Raw genomic sequence first — 23,649 nt, forward strand, 5'->3', positions numbered from 1 at the left:
AGTGGGTAGATGAGGGGAGAGCAGTGGATGTTTTCAACCTTGACTTCAGCAGAACTTTTGACTTTGTCTCCCATAACGTCCCTGTAGGTAAGCTTAGGAAGTGTGGTGAAGTGGATTGAGAAGTTCCACAAAAACATGAGGAAAAACTTCTCTATTTTGAGGGTTATGCAACGCTGAAATAAGCTGCCCAGAGAGGCTGTGAAATGATCCTTCTCTGGAGATATTCAAAACCCGGTTGAATGTTCTCCTGCATAACTTATTTAGGGAACCTGCTTTAACAAAGAGTCAGACTAGATGATCTCCAGAATTCCCTTCCAGTCCCTACAATTCCGTGATTCTGTGAATGTCTAACAAGAGAGGGTGGTTATACAAAAAATTTGAAAGTGAACACAGAAAAGTGGACTTTGATAGGATGCAGTGGGATCAATCAGTGCAGGCATTCATGATGGGTATTAGAAGGACAAACCATCCTAACAACTGTGTTTTGAATAGTCTGAAGAAGACTGCCATCATTCTTGGGTAATTAACCTCCACAATAATCTGAACTGAGAAAGATATTTAATTTAGAAATACATCAGAGGAAAATAAAGTAATATTACTACTATACAAATAAATAATAATCTACATGCTGCCTTAAGCGTGCAGGATGAGAAAAGGACCCCCAGATAACAACCACAGCAGAGCCTGTGACTGTTCATAATCACAGAAAACACTGTCCAGTAGAACTACTGGAGAGAAATGTAGAACCATTAGGATGAAGGAGAGAGACATACTGGGAACAGAAAGAAAGGACTGAGACCCATCACTGGCATGATGGTGAGAGATGCCAAGCAGTTCAAGGAGAAAGAAACAACAAGGACAGGCAAAAATACTCAGAAACGATGCAAAGCAAGGCAAGGATGGAAGAGGCAAAAACAGCAAAAGGGCAGGTAAGTGAAGAGCTAGGAAAGACAATATTCCAGACTGGGGCATTACAGAGGAAAACAAGTGTAATGTTATAGAAAGCTGTGGTCTTCCCCAGAAGGGTTCTCTCCTGTTACTGCTTCAAATGATTGCTATGTGAAAATCTGCAGATGAGGTATGAATACAAGTGAAATATGATGGCTAAGGTGACTCGATAAAAATGTGCCCTACAGCTAAGTTCCAATGAGCACAGACACCTCATTAAGTGACCTCATTTCAGAAGCGCAGAACATCCCACAGCACTGCCTGATTTCATTATATTTGCTGGGTGCTTACCTCTTGGACTGACACACTGCTGAGACCTCAGCAGAGTCCAGTGGATGGTCAGAAGTTCAGAAAGATTTTGACCGTCCCTTATTCACTTCCTCCAGTGACATCCTAGCCTTGCTTTTTGCCTCATTTCCCTCTCATCACTGCTGAAAATCTCAAAACAGAATCCAATTCATAAGAATATGGTTGATTGAAATAATATAAAAACGTACTTATTTAATACAGTAGTAAGCAGTGATTGACATCTGACCGAGTGTATCTCAGCCTTTAGAACTGACAGGCAGGTTAGAGACAAACTCACTTTGATTATAAAAAAGATTATGCTTGAACAAAATGATGCATTGTTATTCTAGCCCAGAGAAAATTGACTTCATAAAAAGTCAACAGCACACAAAGAGAAAAATGTATTATTGCTGCTTAGAAAACAGCATCAGACTGGAAGTAACTTTCTGGTCCAGCACCAGATGCAAGTGAAACGCATAGTACTATTAGGACAAAATATTGAACCAAAATGCAGCGGTGCGATAGAAGGGAAAAGGGAAAAGGGAAAAGGGAAAAGGGAAAAGGGAAAAGGGAAAAGGGAAAAGGGAAAAGGGAAAAGGGAAAAGGGAAAAGGGAAAAGGGAAAAGGGAAAAGGGAAAAGGGAAAAGGGAAAAGGGAAAAGGGAAAAGGGAAAAGGGAAAAGGGAAAAGGGAAAAGGGAAAAGGGAAAAGGGAAAAGGGAAAAGGGAAAAGGGAAAAGGGAAAAGGGAAAAGGGAAAAGGGAAAAGGGAAAAGGGAAAAGGGAAAAGGGAAAAGGGAAAAGGGAAAAGGGAAAAGGGAAAAGGGAAAAGGGAAAAGGGAAAAGGGAAAAGGGAAAAGGGAAAAGGGAAAAGGGAAAAGGGAAAGACAATCTTTTAAATGCCCCTTGAACAATTTTTATCAGCTTAATAATTCAAATAGCTTCCCAGCATCCATAGTATCATAATCACCTGGGAGTGCATAAAGGCAACAAAACTTTAATTGATTATAGAATATCTAAGTGAACATTTATTTGAGATATAACTAGTTTGAAGACATACAGCTCTTTTGTTGCAGAAAGGGGATGAGACTTGTTTCCCAGAATAAATAAGGTAAATCCTCTAATCTAACACTGGCTGATCTAAAATTAATGCCTCCTGTTCTAGTATGCCAGCCACAGCATCAGAAGCTGATGGTGGTGGTATGGCAGAAGAGGTTAAACCTTCCTGACAGTATTCCATTGTATGTAGTTGCTAGAGATGGCAGCAGAGGGGCAGTCTGACAAAATGACGTCTGACACGAAAGTGCATGTGAAGCAAACATGTGACACTGAATTCCTCTATGAAGAAAAAATGGCCCCCATTGACATTCACTGACACTTTCTGAATGCTAATGGAGATCAAACAGTGGAAGCAAGCACAGTGAGGTGGTGGGTGGTGCATTTCAGCAGTGACAACAGCGGCATGAAAAACAAGCCACGTTCCAGATAGCCATGCACAGCTTTCATAGCAGGAAATGAAGAGTATCACAATCAGCCCATTTACGCAAATTACAACCAGGGATCTATGCGTGTAGCTGAATATCTACTTCGTTGCATTGGAAATTATGGTTGCAATGTTGGAATATTGCAGTTTGCACCAGGTGGCTCCCACAAATGCTGACACAAGAATGCAAAGAACATTGTATACAGGTTTGTTAGGACCTACTGAACTACAATGAGGCTGAAGGTGGCAGTTTCTTGGATCACATCATTACTGGTGAAGAGATGTGGTGCCATGACTATGATCCAGGGTCAGAATAGCAGTCCATGGAGTAGCAACATGTGAATTCCCCACTGAAGAAAAAGTTCAAGTCACAGCCCTCACAAGTAAAATGATGTGCAGTAGGAAAGGGGTGATCCTTATGGATTTCCCGCTACCCAGACCACAAACTCTTAACACCACACTGTGATGGTGACTCAGCTAAAGGCTCAAACTGCCAGACTCAGACCAGAGAAGACGACAACCTTCTACCTGAAATATGATAACACCAGCACTTACATCAATTTGAAGACTATGGAGCACACTGTCCTACCACACCCACCGAATAGTCTGGATTTGGCAACTTCTAATTTCCATCTGTTCAGACTGTGTGGGTAACATTTTCTTAGCAATGTCACCATCATAGCAGCTGTGAAATAGTGGGTCACACCTCCGCTGGCGCAGATTTTGAGAAGCAAGGCAGGCAAGCCCTTTTTATTCATCAATGGTGAAAATGCATAGCTGATAGTGGTGACTATATCAAAACAGTGTTTTAGCTGTGGTTTTGCTCTATCAAACAGTTTATTGTGCTCTTTGTATCTGTTGTAGTTTCCACAGAAATAAATAGGAGGCATTACTTTTGGAGCAACCTAAGTATTTTAGACAGAAATGTCTAATTATAAAATCCGTTCTGTGTAAAGCAACATAGAGGTGACATGCAGAAGTCAGCACTTACTCCTCTTCTGCCAGAGAAGGTGGACTATCATCACCAATGCCTTCATACCTTTTTCAGTCTGCAGCTTTCTATTTTAACTCACCTATGATCAGTGATGCTCCAGTGGAGAGGAAAAATTCTTATCACTGTTTTTATAAAGCAGTGAAGAAATGCACTGCCTTCTGCCAGAGAATGCTTCATAGGATTCCTTAGTTTTGTGGCTCTGCAACTTGCCACATTACTTCACAACAGAGTGCGGACCTGTGAAATCTACATGCCTTCAAACAGTTATTCATGAACATGTGAATATCTTCTGAATTAGAACTGTGCATCTTTTCCAAATCCAGCTGGAACAAGCTTCTGAATTATACCAAGTATAACACTGAAAAGCTGTTCTGCTTTGGCCAGCCTTTGCCCATGGATAACTGAATACTTTGCCTGCACAAACTGGATAATCTGTCCTTGATGAGAAACTGGAAGAGCTGAAGCACTGATAATTAAGTCAGTGAATGACCACATAGTGCAGCTGTTTAAAAAGAAGTCAAAAGCATATGCAAAGTATTTCAGTAGTATATTAGCAAACATGGAAAAAAAGTTACTAGCTAAAATACACATAAAATAATCATTAAATAGGCAGAACGCATTGATTGCTAAGAGTAAAATGCATGTACTCATTTAAACCTGACGAGACAGGAGGAGATTACATCACAGAGTAATGCAATCATTGGTCATAATTTCTATAATTAATTGGACAGATGATGATTTTTCTAGAGGAGCAAAGAAGTGCATTTCATCCAATACTGCAATGAAAAACGTATGTCTGTGGCTAAGTAGTCTCAGCAATAAATCTCTGTAGGCTTAAACTACTATGTGAATTTTGGAGCCGGGTAACTTTTTCCTAAGTCATTCATGCATGGGGTTGAGATGTTGATGACTTTGTCGTTGCCACAATATTGGCATCCTTCTTATATCCAAACAGGAAATTATATCCTCATATTCTGTTATTTCATCCTGTTGTGCTTTTGTTGTTGCTTTTGTTGTGTATTTTTAAAGGACTATCTGTAAACTCTCAGGCAAAATGTAACCAAATTTTTTCACTGCATGCACTGACCTGCCGGCTGCACAAGTGAGATGACTAAGAGAAGGTGCCTAAAGGCACGTGCTTATTCCCTGTTAGTTTTTGATGTTTTTCTCTATAGGAAGCTTCCTTATTATCATTTCACATCCTGGTCTCATCAGAGTCAGTGGAAGTTTTTCCAGACTTTAAGTAAGCTTGGTTTTTATATTAAAAGAACACACTCAAGCATCTACTTTTCTTCAAATACTCTACAAAGTTCCAACATACTGGAACACCAAAACCAAAAGTGTCTGGAAAACAGTGCTCTGAAAACCAATCTTTATAATTTAATGGTATACTCAAATTCTGGATGAAAGAATCCCAGTCTACTATGAGGTAGAATGTCATTCTCACATAGGTGGTGTCTTGAAGCATACTGTAATGTGCATGAAAGCAAAGCCAACAAGTTTAATCAAGTCTTTAGAATTATACGTGTATAGGCATGTAACTACTGCAATCCTTTTTATACTTCCATTTCTGTAATGGTGCTGTACTGAATTTGAAGCTGCCAAAATAAGAGGGTCATTTTCACTTAGGATAGCTATGTATCTGAAATCAGTGGGGGAAAAAAAACACCCAAAGCTACATTTCACTTAAGTTTCTGTAAGTGTTCAAAATAAGATCAAATTTAAAGGCTATCTTTAACGAGGATTTAAAAGGTAATATTTTGTCTTAGATCTGTACTAATTTATTAAAACATACAAAGCAAAGAAGAGCGTAAAATATTCACTTCTGCATTGCACTCTATGTAGATGACTTCTCTAATAGAAAACAGGAAGGTTCTTAGAACTGATCATAAGGTCACATTTCTAAACCACTTCAAAAAACATCTTGTATTGTTCAGGATCAAAAATTTTATTATCTTAAAGTGAATCGACAACCCATAGAAAAAGACAAGTACACTCAAATCTTCCCTTTAGTAAATTCATGAAGCATTAACCTCAACCTTTGGAACCCTCAAAAGAAAAGCCATGAAACACAGGATTTACACATTAGTAAGGCAACCCAGAGAGTCTGTCACTCAAAATCCTGCTATATTTGCTCTATAGAGACCCAGAAAAGTTCAAGTTTCACTGTTGTTCCATTTATTATCCCATTTAGTAATTTCTACAGTCATAATGGACATTTATGTTGTTCTTTTTTTCCCTCCCAATGAAGAAAGGAAAAAGACATAACAGTGACATATTGGCAAGGTACTAAGATTATGGTGTACTTACAATACGATTTCCATATTGGAGGCTGGTATTCTTCAGCATCTAAAACAGAAGTAAAAAGATAAATAATCAGTCAATTGGCCACTGGGTCAAACTGTCAGCATGCATTTTTCTGTTGAGAGTCCTCAGCTTGTCAGCAAAATTCACATTTCTTTCCCAAGAGAGATGCTAGCTCATTTAGAGAACAGTTTTCTATATGAGAGAAGAATACAAATTTCAACCACTTGTAGATCCAATGTGCTTTTTCCAAATCAGTCAAATACAACGTGAATTAATTTCATACCAATTTGCATATAGTTTCCTGACTCACCAGTATTTTTAAAGTAATTAACTAGACTGGTAGCAACATTCTTTGTTTACTTTATTCAGCATGATAAAGACTCCGGCTTCCACTACTGACTTTCAATGAGGCTTCTAACTCCACTACTTAGATTTTAGAGTAAGTATCAATAAATGATATACGCTTAGCTAAAAAGATGCACAGCTAAGACTGGACACTGATTTGACAGTTCCAACAATGAGATTCAATTATGCTTCTTGAACTGACTATAGGATGCAATTTGCATATTTTCCAGAATCTGCATCAGCAAAAGAAATATAAATAAGAAGTCAGAAAGAGGAAAGACTGCAAAAACAGCAGCTGAAGACAGATAGAAATTGTCTTTATCAACTGATGGCACAAAAAGAGTTGCTATCTTTTCTTAGCACAAGAGTTATACAACGCTGCTGGATAAAATTTTGACAGGGAGTTTCTGTTTAAAAGTGCAAGCTTACAGAGCCTGAGAAAAAAACATCTTGAGAGTTCAGAAGGCTCTCCAGGCTGGAACGGAGACCTGCACCACTTGAGTGCCATGTTGAGTACATGAGACCACAAACCTCACTCCAGAGGGAGCTTTCCAGGCCTTCCTAAGGAAGACTGTTGCTTACACATCCAGAAATCCCAGCAGAGGCCAGGCTTATAAGTGCAATATTTAACTAAACTGCTGTACATCAGCTACAAAGGGTGGGGTACCATGAATTAGCTTGGCTCTGAACTGCCATGTTGCCAAACACTTTGAAGAATTGCTTGTAGCAGGAGTATATCATTAACCTCCTAATACTGTGTAAGTTAATTAAGGTGTTTGGTATTTACCAAACCTACTTAAGTTATGTTAATGTAATTCAATTATACTTGCATAGCTCATGCTCCCTGTCTATTTATATACACACAACCACTTTAAATATATCCATGCAAAAGTTTGTTTACTAGGAATGTTAATCATTAACTACCATCTGCCACTTCTAACTCTATTGTTTTTTAAAAAAGGATAAAACCCAACAATTATCACAGTTACTGGAAGAATACACTGCAACAATCTGCAGATATATTGATTGGGAAACCCATTCAATTCTGGTTTCAGCTGGATCCACTTCACAACTTTGGCAAAATTTTCAACACTTCCAGACTGACAGAGTTATATCATACTGTGGCAATCCAAGAGTAATTAGCTTGCAAATTCATTATACAGAAGGATTATTTTAAATTCTGTGAAGCTATTCATGAGACCAGACCAGTGAAATTTACTCATGCAAGAGGAGGTTAATTTTTTCTCCTCTCTGTAATGGTAATACATCACTCAGGCTTTTTTCTATACATCTGTTGCTCTCTATGTCTTTTAGTATAAACCCATAATACTGTGTATTATATTCCTATTCCACACTTCCATACTACTGCAAAAAAATTTCTGAATTTGCTTATTAACAGGTTGGGTGGTGTTGTTTTTTTTTTTTTTCCAAATAGAGAAACATTGAGATAATGCAAATATTAGATTATCTATACTTGTGACTCCACAAAGGAAATAATAGTGGGATCAACAATGCAAAAAAAATAAGTATCAGTTGTTGCTGTCATCTTGCAAATTAATTAGAAAGAGCGCATGAAATTAAACAATGGAAGCTGTTCTACAAGTGGCCATAAAGTGCTTCATTAGCTTTAGACAGACTGATAGTTTGGAAACACTGTAGCCTAGGTAAAAAACACAATCATTTCAGAGATAGTCATAAAACAAAACTGTCAATGATTATGTTAGATCTGTCACGGTTATTAATCTGTCAGCCCAGAGCAGACAGAAAGGAGTAACTGTAAAGGGCAGTACACTTGGAGGAAAATCATGGGTCACCAACTCCAGATTCTCCCTCACGAGGTACTGCAGCATCGTCTCCAATCCCTCCAGCTGATAGCATCCTAAAGCCCGGAGAACAAAACACAACACAAGCAGCATTATTAATGCTGTTTATTATCAAGCTATTGTGCATGACATTTGATGGCATCCGTTTGCAGGGAGATAAAAACAATTAGCTTAAATACAACCTAGAGAGAGAGGTCATGCTTAAGGATCAGGGAAATGTTTAGTGGAGCCCAGTGTCGTGCTCCCTTTGTGGAAGGAGGCCAGAGGGCACCTCTGCAGGCATGGACTGGCTGTTTTTGTTTTGTTTTGTTTTTACTATTATCCCTCTTCTACCCTAAGATGGCTCTACTAATTAAATTGTGCATCATTCTCCTTCACTTGGGTTAGTATAGCATGCTCACAGAGATTACCAGTAATAGTTTCAGTGGTCAATGCAAGAAGTACACGACATCTCAAATCCCTCAGCTTTCATCTTCAGTTCTGGATGTGGTAACGATCTCAAGCAAGGACCACATACTTCAGTTTTGATCTACATACTTAGCCAAAATCAATCAACAAAAAAAATCAGACTTGGCACAAATGATAAGTGGCCTTGTGAGTTATCTCATTATATTATATTCCTAATGTGAATTTTGATCATGAGGCTTATCCTAACTGTGATAGGCAGTACGTGAAAAAAGGTTTAACTGACATATTCTTAGGTAATAAGACAGGAAGGTTCTCTTGTATCATTGTTCCCTTGAGGGGTTCACACTTTCATCAGTGACATGTCTAAATTCAAGAAGGAAGACAGCTAAGCACAAGGTCAAAAGAAGCTGCCACAGGAGAAACTGAAAGCACTAAAGGAGTATCAGTTCTGAAAAGCTCAACCAAATGACACAGGGTAAGATACGATACACCTCAATTTAGAGAGACTCTCTGAATGAACTATACCATTTCCAGAAGTTTAGGCCACTATTCTTATTTCAAGTCTTAATACCAACACTGTATCAGAAATGCAAAAAAACATGAAAATCCAAGAAATCCTCACACTGCTTCCACACTGGAAAAAACTGAAGTAGCAAAACAGGCACGAGAGACTTCCATGAAGAGTCTTACAGGCAATACCATTAGCTCAATCCTTCCAAACAAAACAGTTGAAAAGGTCAGTACTTATTAGGTGTAAGAAAATAACTAGAAGTTGGTTATACAGAAAGGCATTAGGAATGGTGAATGCTACCAAGGAAGACAGAAGACTATTTCTGTAAAGGATGCATGATAAGTGGTCTACACTTTACTTATAGCCATTCTTGAGCAATTTCTGAGAAACAAAGCTTACACTAATTACAGAGTAAGCAAAGTTATCCATAGACTTCAAGCGCTGTCCTTCTGCACACCTGGCTCTGAATCAAAGGTGCCACCTTTCTGGGAGCAGTTGTGAAAGACACTGGAATGGCTGAATTCCTCTTTACTGCTTCCTTGTACTTTGTGCAGACAGCAACGTAACACCGACGTTTGCGTTTCTGTATTACCAACACTGGGACTGACCTAGAAAAAGCAGCTCTACTAAGCTACCCATTAGGAAAGACTTTAGACTGTCAGTAAAGCTAATGCACTGGAAAGAGGAAACTATTTTACAGGAAAGACCACATATCATGTCACACAACTCAAATATTTCTGATTTATAAATATAGTGTCTAACTACAAGGGGAACAGTAACAAATCTCCAAATGTGCCTTGACCAGTTTAGAGATTTCAAAAAGTACTGATCCCTGTAGTACTAAAGAGTTACATAGACCATAGGAGGACAGCTGCCAAAGGGGCACCATAACTCTCTGCTAATTTATTCATAGTAAGTATTAAAAAAAAAAAAAAAAAGGAAGAAAACATTTTTTTTCCTTTGTCCTCCTGTCCTCCTTATATAACTATTTAAAAAATTAAAAATATCTGCACTTCACCTTGGAAGCACTGTCTCAGCTTGGATTTTCTGCCATCATTGTCTGAACTTCAGATTTCCTTTCCAGGAACAACTAATTTTAAAACTATGAGCTGTGTGTGCAAGAAAAGACTCTTATTTGTGAAGAAGAGCCAATTTGGAAGAGACTGGCCTACTGGCAGTGTGCAGATAAATGATTAACCGGATGAACAAGTCTAGTTACTAATTTCTTCATCTTCTATTGTTATTTTCAGGACCAAGACTAAAACCTACTAGTACTTCAAAGCCTTTTGTATACTTCCCTGGAAGAGATTTTGCAGTTTTACCATATACTGCACTTCCATTTTGATAGCTTTGTTTTCAAAACATTCAATATTATTTTTCTTATTTTATATGTAATTGTACTTGAGTAAAATGCCATGTGAAAGATCAATGGATTTGTATACTTAAAGGCACGTTTGTATTTTTCATTTCCCTTCATAAAATCAGGATTGTATTGTACAACTGACTAGCACTGAGATCACAGAACCGCAGAATGGCTGAGGTTGGCAAGGACCTCTGTAGGTCATCTCATCCAAGCCTCTACTCAAGCAGGGCCACACAGAACTGCTTGCCCAAGACCAGATCCAGATGGTGTTAGACTGTCTCCAAGGAAGGTTTGTATTCAACGTGCCATCCACCAAGACCCCCATGTCCCCTTTTTCAGAGCTTGTTCCAGCTGTGTGGAAGGAGTAGTGAGGGAGCTTCTTTGCTAAGGGCAGTTTGTTTTCAGCACGCAAAACATCTCTGCATTATTTAATTTCCTCCAAGTACTTAAAACTTAGCAATTACAGAAGCTCATTTTCATCTTATCTGGTCCCCTAATGGCCAGTAAGCTAGACGGCAAACAGCTATTTTCATTTGTTTTACCCTGTTGCAAATTAATATAGATGCATACACAACTAGCTCATATTGCATCAATTCTGGCTAACTGTTTTGAATAGGCACTTTTATGTGTGACTGCTGTATGGCAAATACATTTGGGTGTTATGGGTACTTCTGTTCCATATAGTAACTGCCCTTACAAGCACGTCTTTGACTACCCTTTGAGAAAGAATGCTCTTATTTTCCAAGTTGCAAATAATCATTCTGTCAAACAAGCATCGCTATGACTCCTAAAAAGTCAGCATTCCTTTGAAAAACAAAATTAATTCTCTTGCAGTTATTAATTAGTGATGCAACTTTTGAAAACACTTCAGCATGTCAAAAGCCTTGTTTAATGTTTCATTCAGACATACATTTGCCTACAGAATCAGTCAGTAGTTGCCATCTTTACTGCTGAACTTCCTCTTCACCAGCACACGGAGACTAAAATATGGAAAGATACTTCAATTTTTGTCTTACTAAGATATTTCACCTCCAGTGTAAGGACAGAAGCAATCACATTATTTGTAACATGCACGATAATTGGTATATTCATTCACACAGTGAGTACTTCCCTATGTACTATGCTATTCTGTTTCCAAAAAAATCAGCCATAGTGTGCAATTCAAAATGTCAAGAAACACTTGTAAAAGGCATGGAGGTCTATCCTGCACAGTGATCAGGCTGAAACAGTAAGCTTGTAATAAGCACAATCTAAACTGACAGCTATTTTGTATCTTTTGCTTTTGTATACCATAAACTTGTGATTAGAAACCACTGATGTTGCAAATGAAGCTCATTTACTCAATTCTACCAATCAGTCTTCCTAAATTGTGCTCTCTTACTTTTGCTTCAGATTTCAAATCATTATCTTTTGTAGACAAGTTTGGGCAATCCATAGAAAATTTGGTTTTACACACATATCTAGGTCACTAAAACGAAGAGAAAAGATCCAGTGAATGAGTAAATGGTTTAGAAGAGTTGTCAAGTATTTGTGAAACAAATGACCTCCAACACATTACTGGGGATTTGAATTATTTGAACCCACATCTAAACTTTTAGGAACAAAAGCTTGAAGAGACATATTCTGCACTTGGTGAGCGCTGCTCAGACTGCTACAATCATCCAACTGTAGCAGTATTGCATTTAATTAAAACATCTGTCTTTCTATTCTGCAAATTTTCAAGAAAACTGTAACTGCAAGTGTAAGACAAGACAGAAAGCTAAAAGCTTATCTTTCAAAATCTCGAAATGGAGAGAAGGAATAGGTACAGCTCTCAATAGTAGGAGAGGGAAGAATATGTGCATAAATCTATGTTTAGAAGTCCTTCAGGAAAGCAGTTCTTGGGGATACTCGGTGGGGCCCAAGAAATACGAGAAAAGAGGCTCTTCCAGATGGCAAATCAAAGAACCCAACAGAGGATCTGAGTTAGCTGATACAAATATTCGGAATGCCTTAAATATTTTCTGGGAAATCTATGATTTATAGTGTAGGGTGGTATCCACACTGCCTAATCTCACGCAGGCTTTTATCATGCTGAATCACTTCTAATCTATTTGATTTTGGATGGCAGTTATGAGCCTCCATAATTTAGGTGCTTTGAAGCATTTTGCTCACAGAGCAACAATTAAGAATTTCATCATTTAAAGGATCACAACATTGTGCCTAAAAACTTAAAAAGGAAGATGCTGGAGAAAAAAAAAAAAAGCAACAAAAAACCCCCACAAAATATATCCTTCATGGTTGACTGCCAAAAATCTGTTTTAGTTAATGGCTGTCATTAAATTTAATCTGGTCACTAAGAACTAAGCCCCAGTGCTTGCAACCATTATCCAATTTAATGCCAGTGTAATTAAAATCTAATAGTTATTTTCACATTTTCATGTATTTAATCTAGAAAGCAGAGGTATCCAGAAATTAAAATGGCACAGTCAGGGCTCTGCCTGACTGAGAGATTGGCATTTCTTTGGTGGGAATAAACACATGACATAAGTAAAATCACATCACATTTGCAGAGCTCATATCCCACTCAGATATATTTTAGCATCTAAGTAATGACCAGTTAGTTCCTGGCTAAAAATCAAGACCCGATAATCAGTTGGCATATATGAGAATAGCTTCACTGAAGCAGTTTTATCACCGTGCAGAACGTGACAACATATTTCCTGTCATTTACTCATAGCAATTGAAATAAAAAACAACCAGCAACCCTGCAAGTTGGCAGCCTGGACTCAGCAAAAGAAACCCATGCATTATATGAAAAAGCACATGACTGAAATAACTGCAATAATGCCAAAAAATGGCAATAAAAGGGTCACTGTGATTATGATGAAATATTTCAATTAGAACATTTATATTGAAATAGTGTCAGCACGTTCCCTGTTCCAGAAATGCAATCATAAATTGACACGATGCCCATTTATCTGGCTTGTCAAAGGAGCCAGTACATTCCCTGAAAACTTATTAACCTTTAGCAAAATCCAAATCATTGCTTTTGGTAACTGTTATTCTTGACATGCATCTTTTTATTATCTCTCTGGCCCACAGGGACAATCATTCCATTTTCAAAGAAAGACCACCTTTAGAATAAGATGTTAACCAAGAACACAGGTAGATTTAAGCTGTGACGATTTCTCTCCTCAATTTGCTTTCCCTTGCTGTAAATTTTCAATTATACAGCACATTCAAAAGATCCTGAATTGCTTCAGTTTACAAGTAGAATTCATTAATGTAAGTAAAAGACATGCTGATTACTTAGATTTTTTTGGCCACAGTGTCAGTTCTGCACTGGTTCATGTGTTTCAGCTGTCATGTGGAAGACAGAAGAGGGATGGTGCATAGTTTCTGTTATGATAACAGCTTTGGTTCTCTGACTTTGCCTTCAAGAATATGTAGTCCTACATAATATATACAGACCCATTAAAATTTTTGATGGACATTATTCCTCAAGTTCTTTAAGCAGATACTGGCCTTTTGGTAAAGAGTATAACAGTACCTTCTAATTAGGCTTCTTTTCCTTGTGCCTGAGGAGAGCATGAGACTATTCACATGCAGCCCAGAAAGCCAATTGTACTCTGGGCTGTATCAAAAGACGGATGATCAGCAGGGTGAGGGAAGTCAGAGCCCCCCTCTGCTCTGCCCTTGTGTGGTCCCATCTAGAGTCTCGTCTTCATCCCTGGGGTCCTCAATATAGCAAGGACATGGGCATGCTGGAGCAGGTACAGAGGAGGGCCATGAGGATGATGGAAGGACTGGAATACCTCTCCTATGGAGAGGGACTGAAGGAGTTGGGACTGCTGTTTAGCATGGAGAAAGAAGGCTCTGGGCAGACCTCACTGCAGCCTTCCAGTACCTAAAAGGGATGTACAGGAAATCTGGAGAGGGACTGTTTATCAGGGAATATAGTGATAAGACAAGGCATAAGGACTTTAAACTAAAGGAGAGTAGGTTAGATGTATGAGTGGTGGCACAGACTGCCCACAGAAGCTGTGGATGGCCCATCTCTGGATGCACTCAAGGCCAGGCTGGATGGGGCCCCAGGCAGCCTGACCTAGCGAAAGGTATCCTTGCTAACAGCCAGGAGGTTGGAACTAGATTATCTTTAAGGTTCCTTCCAACCCAAATCCTTCCATGATTCTAAGGGCACAAATGCTTGCTTTTGACTATTCAAGGGGAGCAGTAGTTCTAGCCCAGCAACTGAACATGGCTGCCATTCAACGGTTTTCCAGGGAACATCTCAGCCTTTGCCACTCAGGCCTGCACTCACATCTCTCTGTATGCAGAAATAGAAGTATTTTTAAAGCTGAACACTGCAGATTCAGAAGCAAGAGGAAGCCCAATAGTTCATATCAAACAAGAAAGCCACACAATTTTAAGTTGGTAATGTATAAAGATCCCAAAATACATTGCTCTCAACACAAGGGCTGCTCAGACACTGGGGACCTCACTGAACTATATATCCTACACACAATTTCAACTCTCAGACATCATAAATGGGATCTACTCTGCAAAGCAGAGCACATGTTAGGACCTGCAGAAGAATAAAAGGTTAGCAAATAATTAGGTCTTTCCTTGACTTCCTTTACAGGTCGCACAGCATTTGCTGTAATATTTGCTCTTATACTATATTAGAGCATGAAAAACAGGAAAAACACCACCCACCTGCAAAGCATATTAATCATTCCCACAGCTTTCTGATAAAACTCGGAACAATCGGCTCATAGGATAAGAAGCAATGCATTCTTTCGTAAGTATTTTATCCAAGTGTGCCAGTTACAATCCAGGCCAATTAGATTATTATTTTATGTAAGCTATTTTCTGGATATTCATTATTTTTTAAAATAGCTTTGATTTACCAATGTCAGATATTACCAAGGCACCCACCTTCTCTTCAAATGTTACACAAATGCTTTGCAAGTCCTTCTATAATACTGCCACCCAGATTTAACAGTACCCCTAGCACCACTGTTCTTAAAGTTATTAAATTTTCATCTAATTAATAAAGAAATGCTTATCTTAAAATTGTTTCATAATATGTATTTCTATGTTGACAATGTTCTTATAAATACTCCACTTTTCTCCTGAAATCTCAGCAATAAAAGTTACTACCAGTATTTAAAATTGTTAGAAAGCTATTATAAACCATTTCTACTCAAATGAATATGGTTTATGTATTGTTTCCTTACTCAGGAGGAATCTTTAATTGCTTTGTGTAAGTCTGTAATTCTTCCAGGATCCTTATAATACTGCCTGGCACTTTCAAGCTTGATGATGAGTTCTTACAGTATCATATAGCTACAAATACATTGTTCAAAACACAATAAAATTTAAGATATGTTTATGTCTTCTACAACTTCGTTTGATCAAAGTAGTGTGGCTGTACAAAACACCCTCATGCCTGGGCACAGGTGACAGTATTGCTTTTCTGCCTCCAGCTTTGCACTTACTTTACAGCAACACTGTGGTCAATGGCATGCCATATTAGGCAAATTCTGTGTTTCCACCACATTTTAATTGTCAAGTCGCAACACATTCAGCACAGTGCTTAGGGGAAGGTGGTGGCCTCAATTGTAACCAGTGCTTCTGGTGGCAATGAGTGGGAGGACAGAATTCAGCCACCCGTGATGTACAAAGGAAAATGTGACTGCAGCCTGGCTAACATGTAGATCTTCTATTCTACAAATTTAGAAGATGCGTAGAACACAAGAATATTGTACATAAGTGTCTCAGAATAGACAAAGATTCTTTGTGTGCAGTAAATATGGTGAAAGAATGAATTTCCAGTACGAAAACGTATTTTGTTTGTGTCATGTGAGATAGGCCAGTTATCTTTGAAATTAAGTAGAAACCACTATTTTTCCTAATAAATACTTTGGAATTTTTACCCTTGTAGAAATCACAAAGAAAACTTGTTTCTCCCTTCTCTACACCCCACTTATCTTGCAGATACACTCAGAGGATATTGAAGCCAGTACTTGAAAGCTCATCCATCAGATCTATGATCCTAAAACCTGGACACTAAGCAAAAAAAAAAGCTCATCCTCTGAATTATTTTTAAAGATTTGCTCAGGTACCACAAATCTGAACAAACCCTCTAACTCACACCACTGAAACAGCTTGTGTAAAGTCAATTAATTATGAATAAAGCTATGGCTTTGGCATGAAAATACATATTTCACAGCAGAGATGCAGAAAAAAAGCAGTACTCTTAGTGAAAATTAAACTTTGCAAATATGTTTACTATGAGCTTAACAGCAGTTAAACAATATCTGATAATCAGCCTGGAGAAAAGAAGGCTCCAGGAGACCTGATAGTGGCCTTTCAGTACCTAAAGAGGAGCTGTAAGAAAGAAGGGGACAGACTTTTTAGCAGGGTCTGCTGTGATAGGACAAGGGGAAACTAAAAGAGGGGGATTTAGACTGGATTTAAGGAAGAGGTTTTTTAGGGTGGTGAGGCACTGGAACAGGTTGCCCAGAGAGGCGGTGGATGCCTCAACGCTGGAGACATTCAAAGTCAAACTGGACAGGGCTCTGAGCAACCTGGTTTAGCTGTAGGTGTCCCTGTTCACTGCAGGGGGCTGGACTAGATGGACTTTGAGGGTCCCTTCCAACTCAAACGATTCTATGACTCTGATAATATTCAACATGCTATCAGTAAGCACGTACGCTTTGTCTTGTGATTTATACTCTCTAAATGATGAAGTTCAGAAATCACATATTCTCAATTTTTGTTCTGTGGAACAAAATCAGCAGCTAGCCTTTATGACCCAGCTCCGGCTTCTCTTCTTGGAAGAGCAAACGAGCCAAAATTCCTTCAAATGCTCAGGCATAATCACAGCCTTTTAAACCAGAAAACCAGCTAACTGTACTGCAGAATTACCAGAAATGCCATGTTCCCGTGCCCCAGCTCCTAGAGCACATATGCAGTTATGTACACCAGGTCAATAGCTATAGGCACACAAAAAATGCTTTATACCAATTACTTCCTACTCCTCATGCTTAGGAGATCTTTGTTCCCTGATAACATATCAGTCTTCATCTAGCAGAACAAGGTTCAATTATTATTTATTCACGTATAATGAACGTGTACATACCTGCTGAAAGACTCAAACCTGTCAGCACGGTTAGACTAGTGGCACTCAGGAGCACGGAGAAGGAAGAACAACACAAATTCCTGTCAGTCTCTTGGAAAGATTTGGTAAATCTCCAAAGTGATATGATGCCTTTTTTTCCCCTTAAGCTAAAGGGAATGCTTGGTGCCGAGCAGGAACTGCAAGTCTTACCTGCAGACACCATCCTGCAGACCTACTCCTGTTTGGAAGATAGGAAATCTGGGTGAGAGGATGAGCAAGCACTCGTCTCAACAGCACTACAGCTATGATGGATATTCAATCTTGTAAAGAGAGCAACAGGTGAGAAAGTTCATCTTTAAAGATCTTTCCGCTTTTCCTCTATGGTTGTTACACCATAAAGGAGAGCTTGTCAGAACTTGTCAGATCACCCTAGCAGCTAAACCTCCCAAATACAAGCCTTCTTGGGAATCTAGGGACTGGGGCTGCTAGCTGTCTGCAGGTTTATTTGGCAACACCATAGATTTGTAACTAATGATCAAATGTGCTGCCCTACAAGCCACCCTTTTGAAGCTAAGCTTTTGCCAAGTTTTTGCTGCATTTCATCAATATTATTTGATGCTCAGAGAGAGAGAGTGAGCAACAAAAATAGCTTTGTGCAGCAGGCACTATAAAAATATTCGACTGCTGTAGAATATATGTTTATTTTAAAGTTTTACTTCTTGGGTTTATTATTTTCAAGGATGGTTGAAGATAAACCAGATTGAGAGAGTTGACGACAGCAGAAAATAGACCTGAATATTAAAAAGAAATACCTCTCAAAAGGCAAGTACAATGAGACTTAAAACCAATTTGTAAGATAAAAGCTACAAACCACTTTCTATTGCCATCTGATAGCATCATTCAATATTGCTTGAAATTCATTAATATGCTGGGTAATGTAAGTACTGTGCATGTATACAGAATTAATTCTATTAATTTCTACATTAGGAAAATCTACTGAAAGAGGAGGAGAATAATTATAAGGCAGTCTTTCCCTTGTGTGGAAAAGGCATAGCAAAACCCATCTAAACCTCAGAAGAATAATTATCCCATGAGACTCACACCTCCTGGGAGTGCCCATTATTGTGTTAGGAGAACATAAAACTGACAAGCTATTCAGAAAAAGCTCTGCAACAATTTCTGCTTAGCTCTGCTGCTAATCTTACTTTGTCATCTTTTCGGAATATCTACAAGCTTCCAGCTAACTTACCAATATTATATTTTATTTTTACAGGTTAGCAATAAATGCTTCCTTCACAGCATATAATTTGTGTAACAGACTGAATGTTTGAGAAATGCTTATGCATCTTAAATAAAAGGCTATTCAAATTTAAATGGTTTTATAGAGTAATAATATTTAATTTAGTTCTGCCGAGTAGCTGCTGACTGCTTAGTCAGATTAGGTGGAACTCCAAATGAGACAAAAATCAAAGCACTTTATTATCATTAAATATTCCCATCATGGTAGCATTTGTAACCCAAAATAAGGTTTGGTGTCAAGTCCAACTGCTAACAAGCGTAGTTTAAAAATAAAACACAGCAGTTGCTGACCTAAAAGTGCTTGTGATTATAGCGTATATCCAGCAAATACAAGGAAAAGGGATGGAAAAGCAAAAGAGTAACAGGAGGGTTATCAGTGTCATAGCAGTAAGCACCAGTGCAGCCTCCCTTAACTATTAAGAAAGTTCCATCTGACTACAACACAGAGATAGCCAGAAAACAGCAGAAGATGATGTTAAAAACAAGAAAAAAAATATATAAGAATAACTGGGCACCAAACACACAAGGGATAACTTCACGTGATTTATTATTACACCAGGAAGCTTTGCATATAAACGTTAAGAAAAATGGTGGAGATTTAGTTCCCTCTGAGAGCGTGAGAAAAAACAACCTCAATATATTTATGATACATTTTTATTGAAGTGACACATCACATAAATAATACAATTATTCCAGATAAAGCTTTTGTAATAACTTATTTTTCCTGAAATGTGAATTATTCACAAGCAAACTGCAGCTCACTGAGAGCATACCCTTCTCTGCTTAAGACGTACCAGAGAATAGCAACTGGCTACTGTACTTCCATCCTGTATCCCCTTGCTTAGAAGTCTGATTTCAGTGCATCATTTTATCTGATGCCAGTCAATTTACTTACACTGCTGCTTCACAAAGTCTAGTTGAAGTCCCCAAACAGTAAACCTTTCCAACAGAAACGCTTCTTTCATTTATGTATTCTGAAAACCAATTTATTGTTTAGAAAGGCTACATTTCTTACCAGCTTCTCCCTCATTAGGGTCCAAAAATCAGTCCCCAGTGGAATGAGCAGATTTGAAAGCAGTCATGTATATCTGATGAGGAAGACAAGGCACACTATTGGTGGCATTGGACAGCAAAATTCAGAAGAACGCCAAGTCCTGCCACAGAGAATTTACAATGATGTAACAGTTGGCAAAAGAGAGATGTGAAACATGGGCTTCCAGCAACAAAAGAGCTTCTTGCACAAAAGAGCTAAGGAAAAAGATCAAGGTGAGGTGGTGCTTCGTGATCATTAGCTTCAAAGCAAACCTCCTCTAGAAGCGCATTACAGACATCTTTAATAAAGCTGGAGATGCCAATGCTAATCTCAAGACTCACCTGAAAATACTCCAGTGTTATTATAACAACCTAAGAGACCACTGATTAAGTGCTAAAGAGGTTTGATGCCAGATCTAAAGAAAGCTTTCATAGTTCCTATAATTTCTCCTAAAACAGATTTGACTTGAAGTTGCAGTGTCCTGCCAAATACGGGTCTCAGAGGTGTGCCCTCACTACTGCTGTACAGCAGCATTAGCCAACCAGACACACTACTTCTGCATATCCTAGACCAGTGCACTACATTCCTGCAACACTTGCTGTTAACTGGCCACTCTCTAGTTTATGCTTTACAGTCCAGAACTTGTGACACTGAAAAGGCAGCTGTTTTTTACATACAGAAATATTTTCCTATGTAAGAATTTACATGAACCACTGAGGTAGTCAAGATTAACATATCCCACAGAACAACAGAAGTATACTCCTCAAACTATCCACCAGCTGAACACAGACTATGCTGATAACTAATAAAGATATACAATCTATTGAAAAAACTCTGCTACCTCTCTTTAAGCTAAAAAGCAATAAAAATCCCAGACTAGAAACAGTATGAAACACTAATTCAAATCTAGTTTGTCTAATTCCTCCATAAATGTTTGAAAGATAATCTCATGTCAGAACTGATATCTGGATCTTTACCTATAACAAAAATAAAACAGTAGATCTGACCAAAGACCAGTAGTACATAAACAGATTATAAAACAGATGAATTCTTGTCAATTTATCTTAATTTAGCTGAAAAAGTTTATTGAGGATCATTTTTTTTTTTCTGAATATGTTCATACTAGCACAATAGATGTACACCTCTCTATGCTTTCACTGAGGTTCAGTCCTTATTTTTGCAAGTGTGGCCTTTGTACATCATCTCACACACTCACCACTACTCTTGACTTTCAAACACTCCAGATTTAGCATTTTTCAGAACGGAATATATAGAACAATAGATATCTTGCCTTTTAACTGACTTCAAAATTAAATTGAATATTCTTACCAATTTTTCATTTTATTTTGTATCCATCAATTTTTAAACTTGTCAAAAATACTTTTTATAGAGTTTCATATGCCCAAATAGACAAAAAAAAAAAAAAAAAAAGCTGGACATAAAAACTGCAGTATGTTCTTGCAGCCCAGAAGGCCAGTAATATCCAAGCCTGGGGCAATGAGTACAGGAAGGACATAAAAACTGCTGGAGCAACTCCAGAAGAGGGCTAGGAAGATGAACAAAGGGCTGGAGCATCCCTCCTATGAAGAAAGGCTGAAGGAGCTGTGCTTGTTCAGCTTGGAGAAGAGAAGGCACCAGGGAGACTTCAATGTGGCCTTCCAGTACTTGAAGGGATTCTGCAAGCTGAACGGGGACCAACTTTCTACATAGTTGGATAATGATAGGACAATGGGGAATGGCTTTAAACTAAAAGAGGGGAGATTTAGGTCAGATGTTACAAATAAATTTTTCACTCAGAGGGTAGTGAGCACTGGCACAGGCTGCACAGAGAAGCTGTGGATGCTCCATCTCTGGAGGCATTCAAGGTCAAGTCGGGCAGCTTGATCTGGTTGGCAACCCTGTCCACAGCAGGGAGGTCAGGCCTAGATGATCTTCAAGGTCCGTTCCAACCTAAGCCATTCTGTGATTCCAGCCTCTCTGAGGCAGACAGCTTTGCTGGGGAGCTACCTTGCACTGAGTCCTCAGTTTGAACCTGGCTTTTAAATACTGCAGTTAAACAAGCAACAAATACTTCTGCTACCATGAATACTAGAGTACACTTCAAAAACAAGACACTCTACATTGGCACTCAAGGATAGGGCAATAAGAGAGTAAGACAGAAGCAAGCAAGTTTCATCTTTACTGCCAAGTTCAGAAGAGTAAATATTTTGAATCCAACACCAATAACATGGCAGAGTTGCAATATTTCATCAGGGGCACAGAAATCAATTTCAGCTGCCGAGCGTCACTGGAGAGCGATATGGGCAAGAAAACTGCTGTTGCATTATGAGCCAAAACGTATCTCAGGAGCTTTCCTTCCTCAATTCCAAACTGCGATGCCTGCAGCTTGATGCGGAACAAGCGGCAGCAGGCCGGCTCCCAGCCAGATACCCAGCCTTACAGGAGCACATGCCTTTTTCCTCTTCTTCCATTTCAGCCTGCAGCCCCTCCTATATCATAGCAGAGAAAAGAAGCTGCAGGGTGCAGAAGTGGAAGAAAATCAAGAAAGAGATGGAGTGGTTGTGCTCATCTCTAATGTGGTGGCTTCCTACCTGCTCAAAGCACCACAGATGACAGAGCAGGAGACGAAGGACAGTAGGAAGATGGCCTGCCTCAATTTCTTGCCCCTAACACAGCACTGTGAGAAAAGCCTCTGGGCCATCTGCTGCAGCAGCAGCACATACGTTTGTTGCATTGTGGCAGTTGTCTACCAGCCACTCCCCAGTCCAGGGCTTTCATGTGGTTTCTGATCTCTCACGCTGCTCCTTCTGGACAAGAAAGGAGCAGCTCAGTTCAGACAAACCTGCTGCTTAGTGTTTGTCTCAGCTGCTGCTTATTTATTTATTTACCTGGAGAAACAGGAGTGAGCCTCAGTGGTCATCATGACCTCTCCACCTTCTCCTGTAAGTGCTTCTGCAGGCTGGGCTATTCCCACGTCACCAGCAGCTTCCCAGGGCCTCACATCCTGACTGCCAAGGTGGGTATTTTCCACCAGTGTATTTGCCACATCAAAGGGTTATTCTCACTCTGAGTGCTCTTTTCATTAGCCAAACATTTCTCTCCTCTCTTATAGCTGAAACTGCCACTTCTACTTAATGGAACAGCAATTACTTGAAATACGTGGCTTTTTTGCTTCAATGCATCACTCTTTCAATAAGTGATAAGCTAATAAAAATTGTATGCTAACATAATGTATAAAATATCTCTGATTTTTAAACTAAACCAAAATTTATTGGCTTCAACAGTGCAATACTGATCTACCCAATGAATATTAATGAACTAACTTAGGTAAGCCTCATGCTGCTGGGGAACCAAATCATTGTGGAAGAGCACATGCAGCGGTGTACTGGAAACAGACTCTGTTTTCTCTTTCACTAGGATCTCAATTGTACTCAAAGCTAAGTGCGACTCCAGAATGAAAAGTAAACTTGATATGATATTTCTTTTGCTATGTGGCAGCTCTCAAACACCATAAAATATTCCTTCAGCCCCCTAGTAAATGAATTAATTGGCAGTCCTGCAGACAAAAATCCCTACTTCTTTTACTTCTTCTAAAGCATGATTACCAATTATGGGATGCTGGCAGAACAAATTATGCTCTCAGTTATATCTCTGCAACCCACCTCACTCCTGCTTATGCTCTTAATCCTTACCCAGCTCCACTAAAAATGCAAATCTTTCCAATTATGACTGTGGGGATAAT

At 38.8% G+C, this 23,649-nt stretch overlaps 1 protein-coding gene across 1 annotated transcript in view; it reads right to left on the bottom strand.

The window, feature by feature from the left end:
• CHN2 (chimerin 2) overlaps positions 1–23,649 on the bottom strand; it is a 160,756-nt gene that overhangs the window by 89,698 nt on the left and 47,409 nt on the right. Inside the window, exon 2 of the mRNA XM_031590162.2 lies at positions 6,021–6,059. Coding sequence (XP_031446022.2) covers positions 6,021–6,059 — 39 coding nt within the window. The remainder of the gene's footprint in view (positions 1–6,020; positions 6,060–23,649) is intronic.

Source organism: Phasianus colchicus, chromosome 6 (assembly GCF_987193195.1).
Source record: "Phasianus colchicus chromosome 6, bPhaCol1.hap1.1, whole genome shotgun sequence".
NCBI lineage: Eukaryota > Metazoa > Chordata > Aves > Galliformes > Phasianidae > Phasianus > Phasianus colchicus.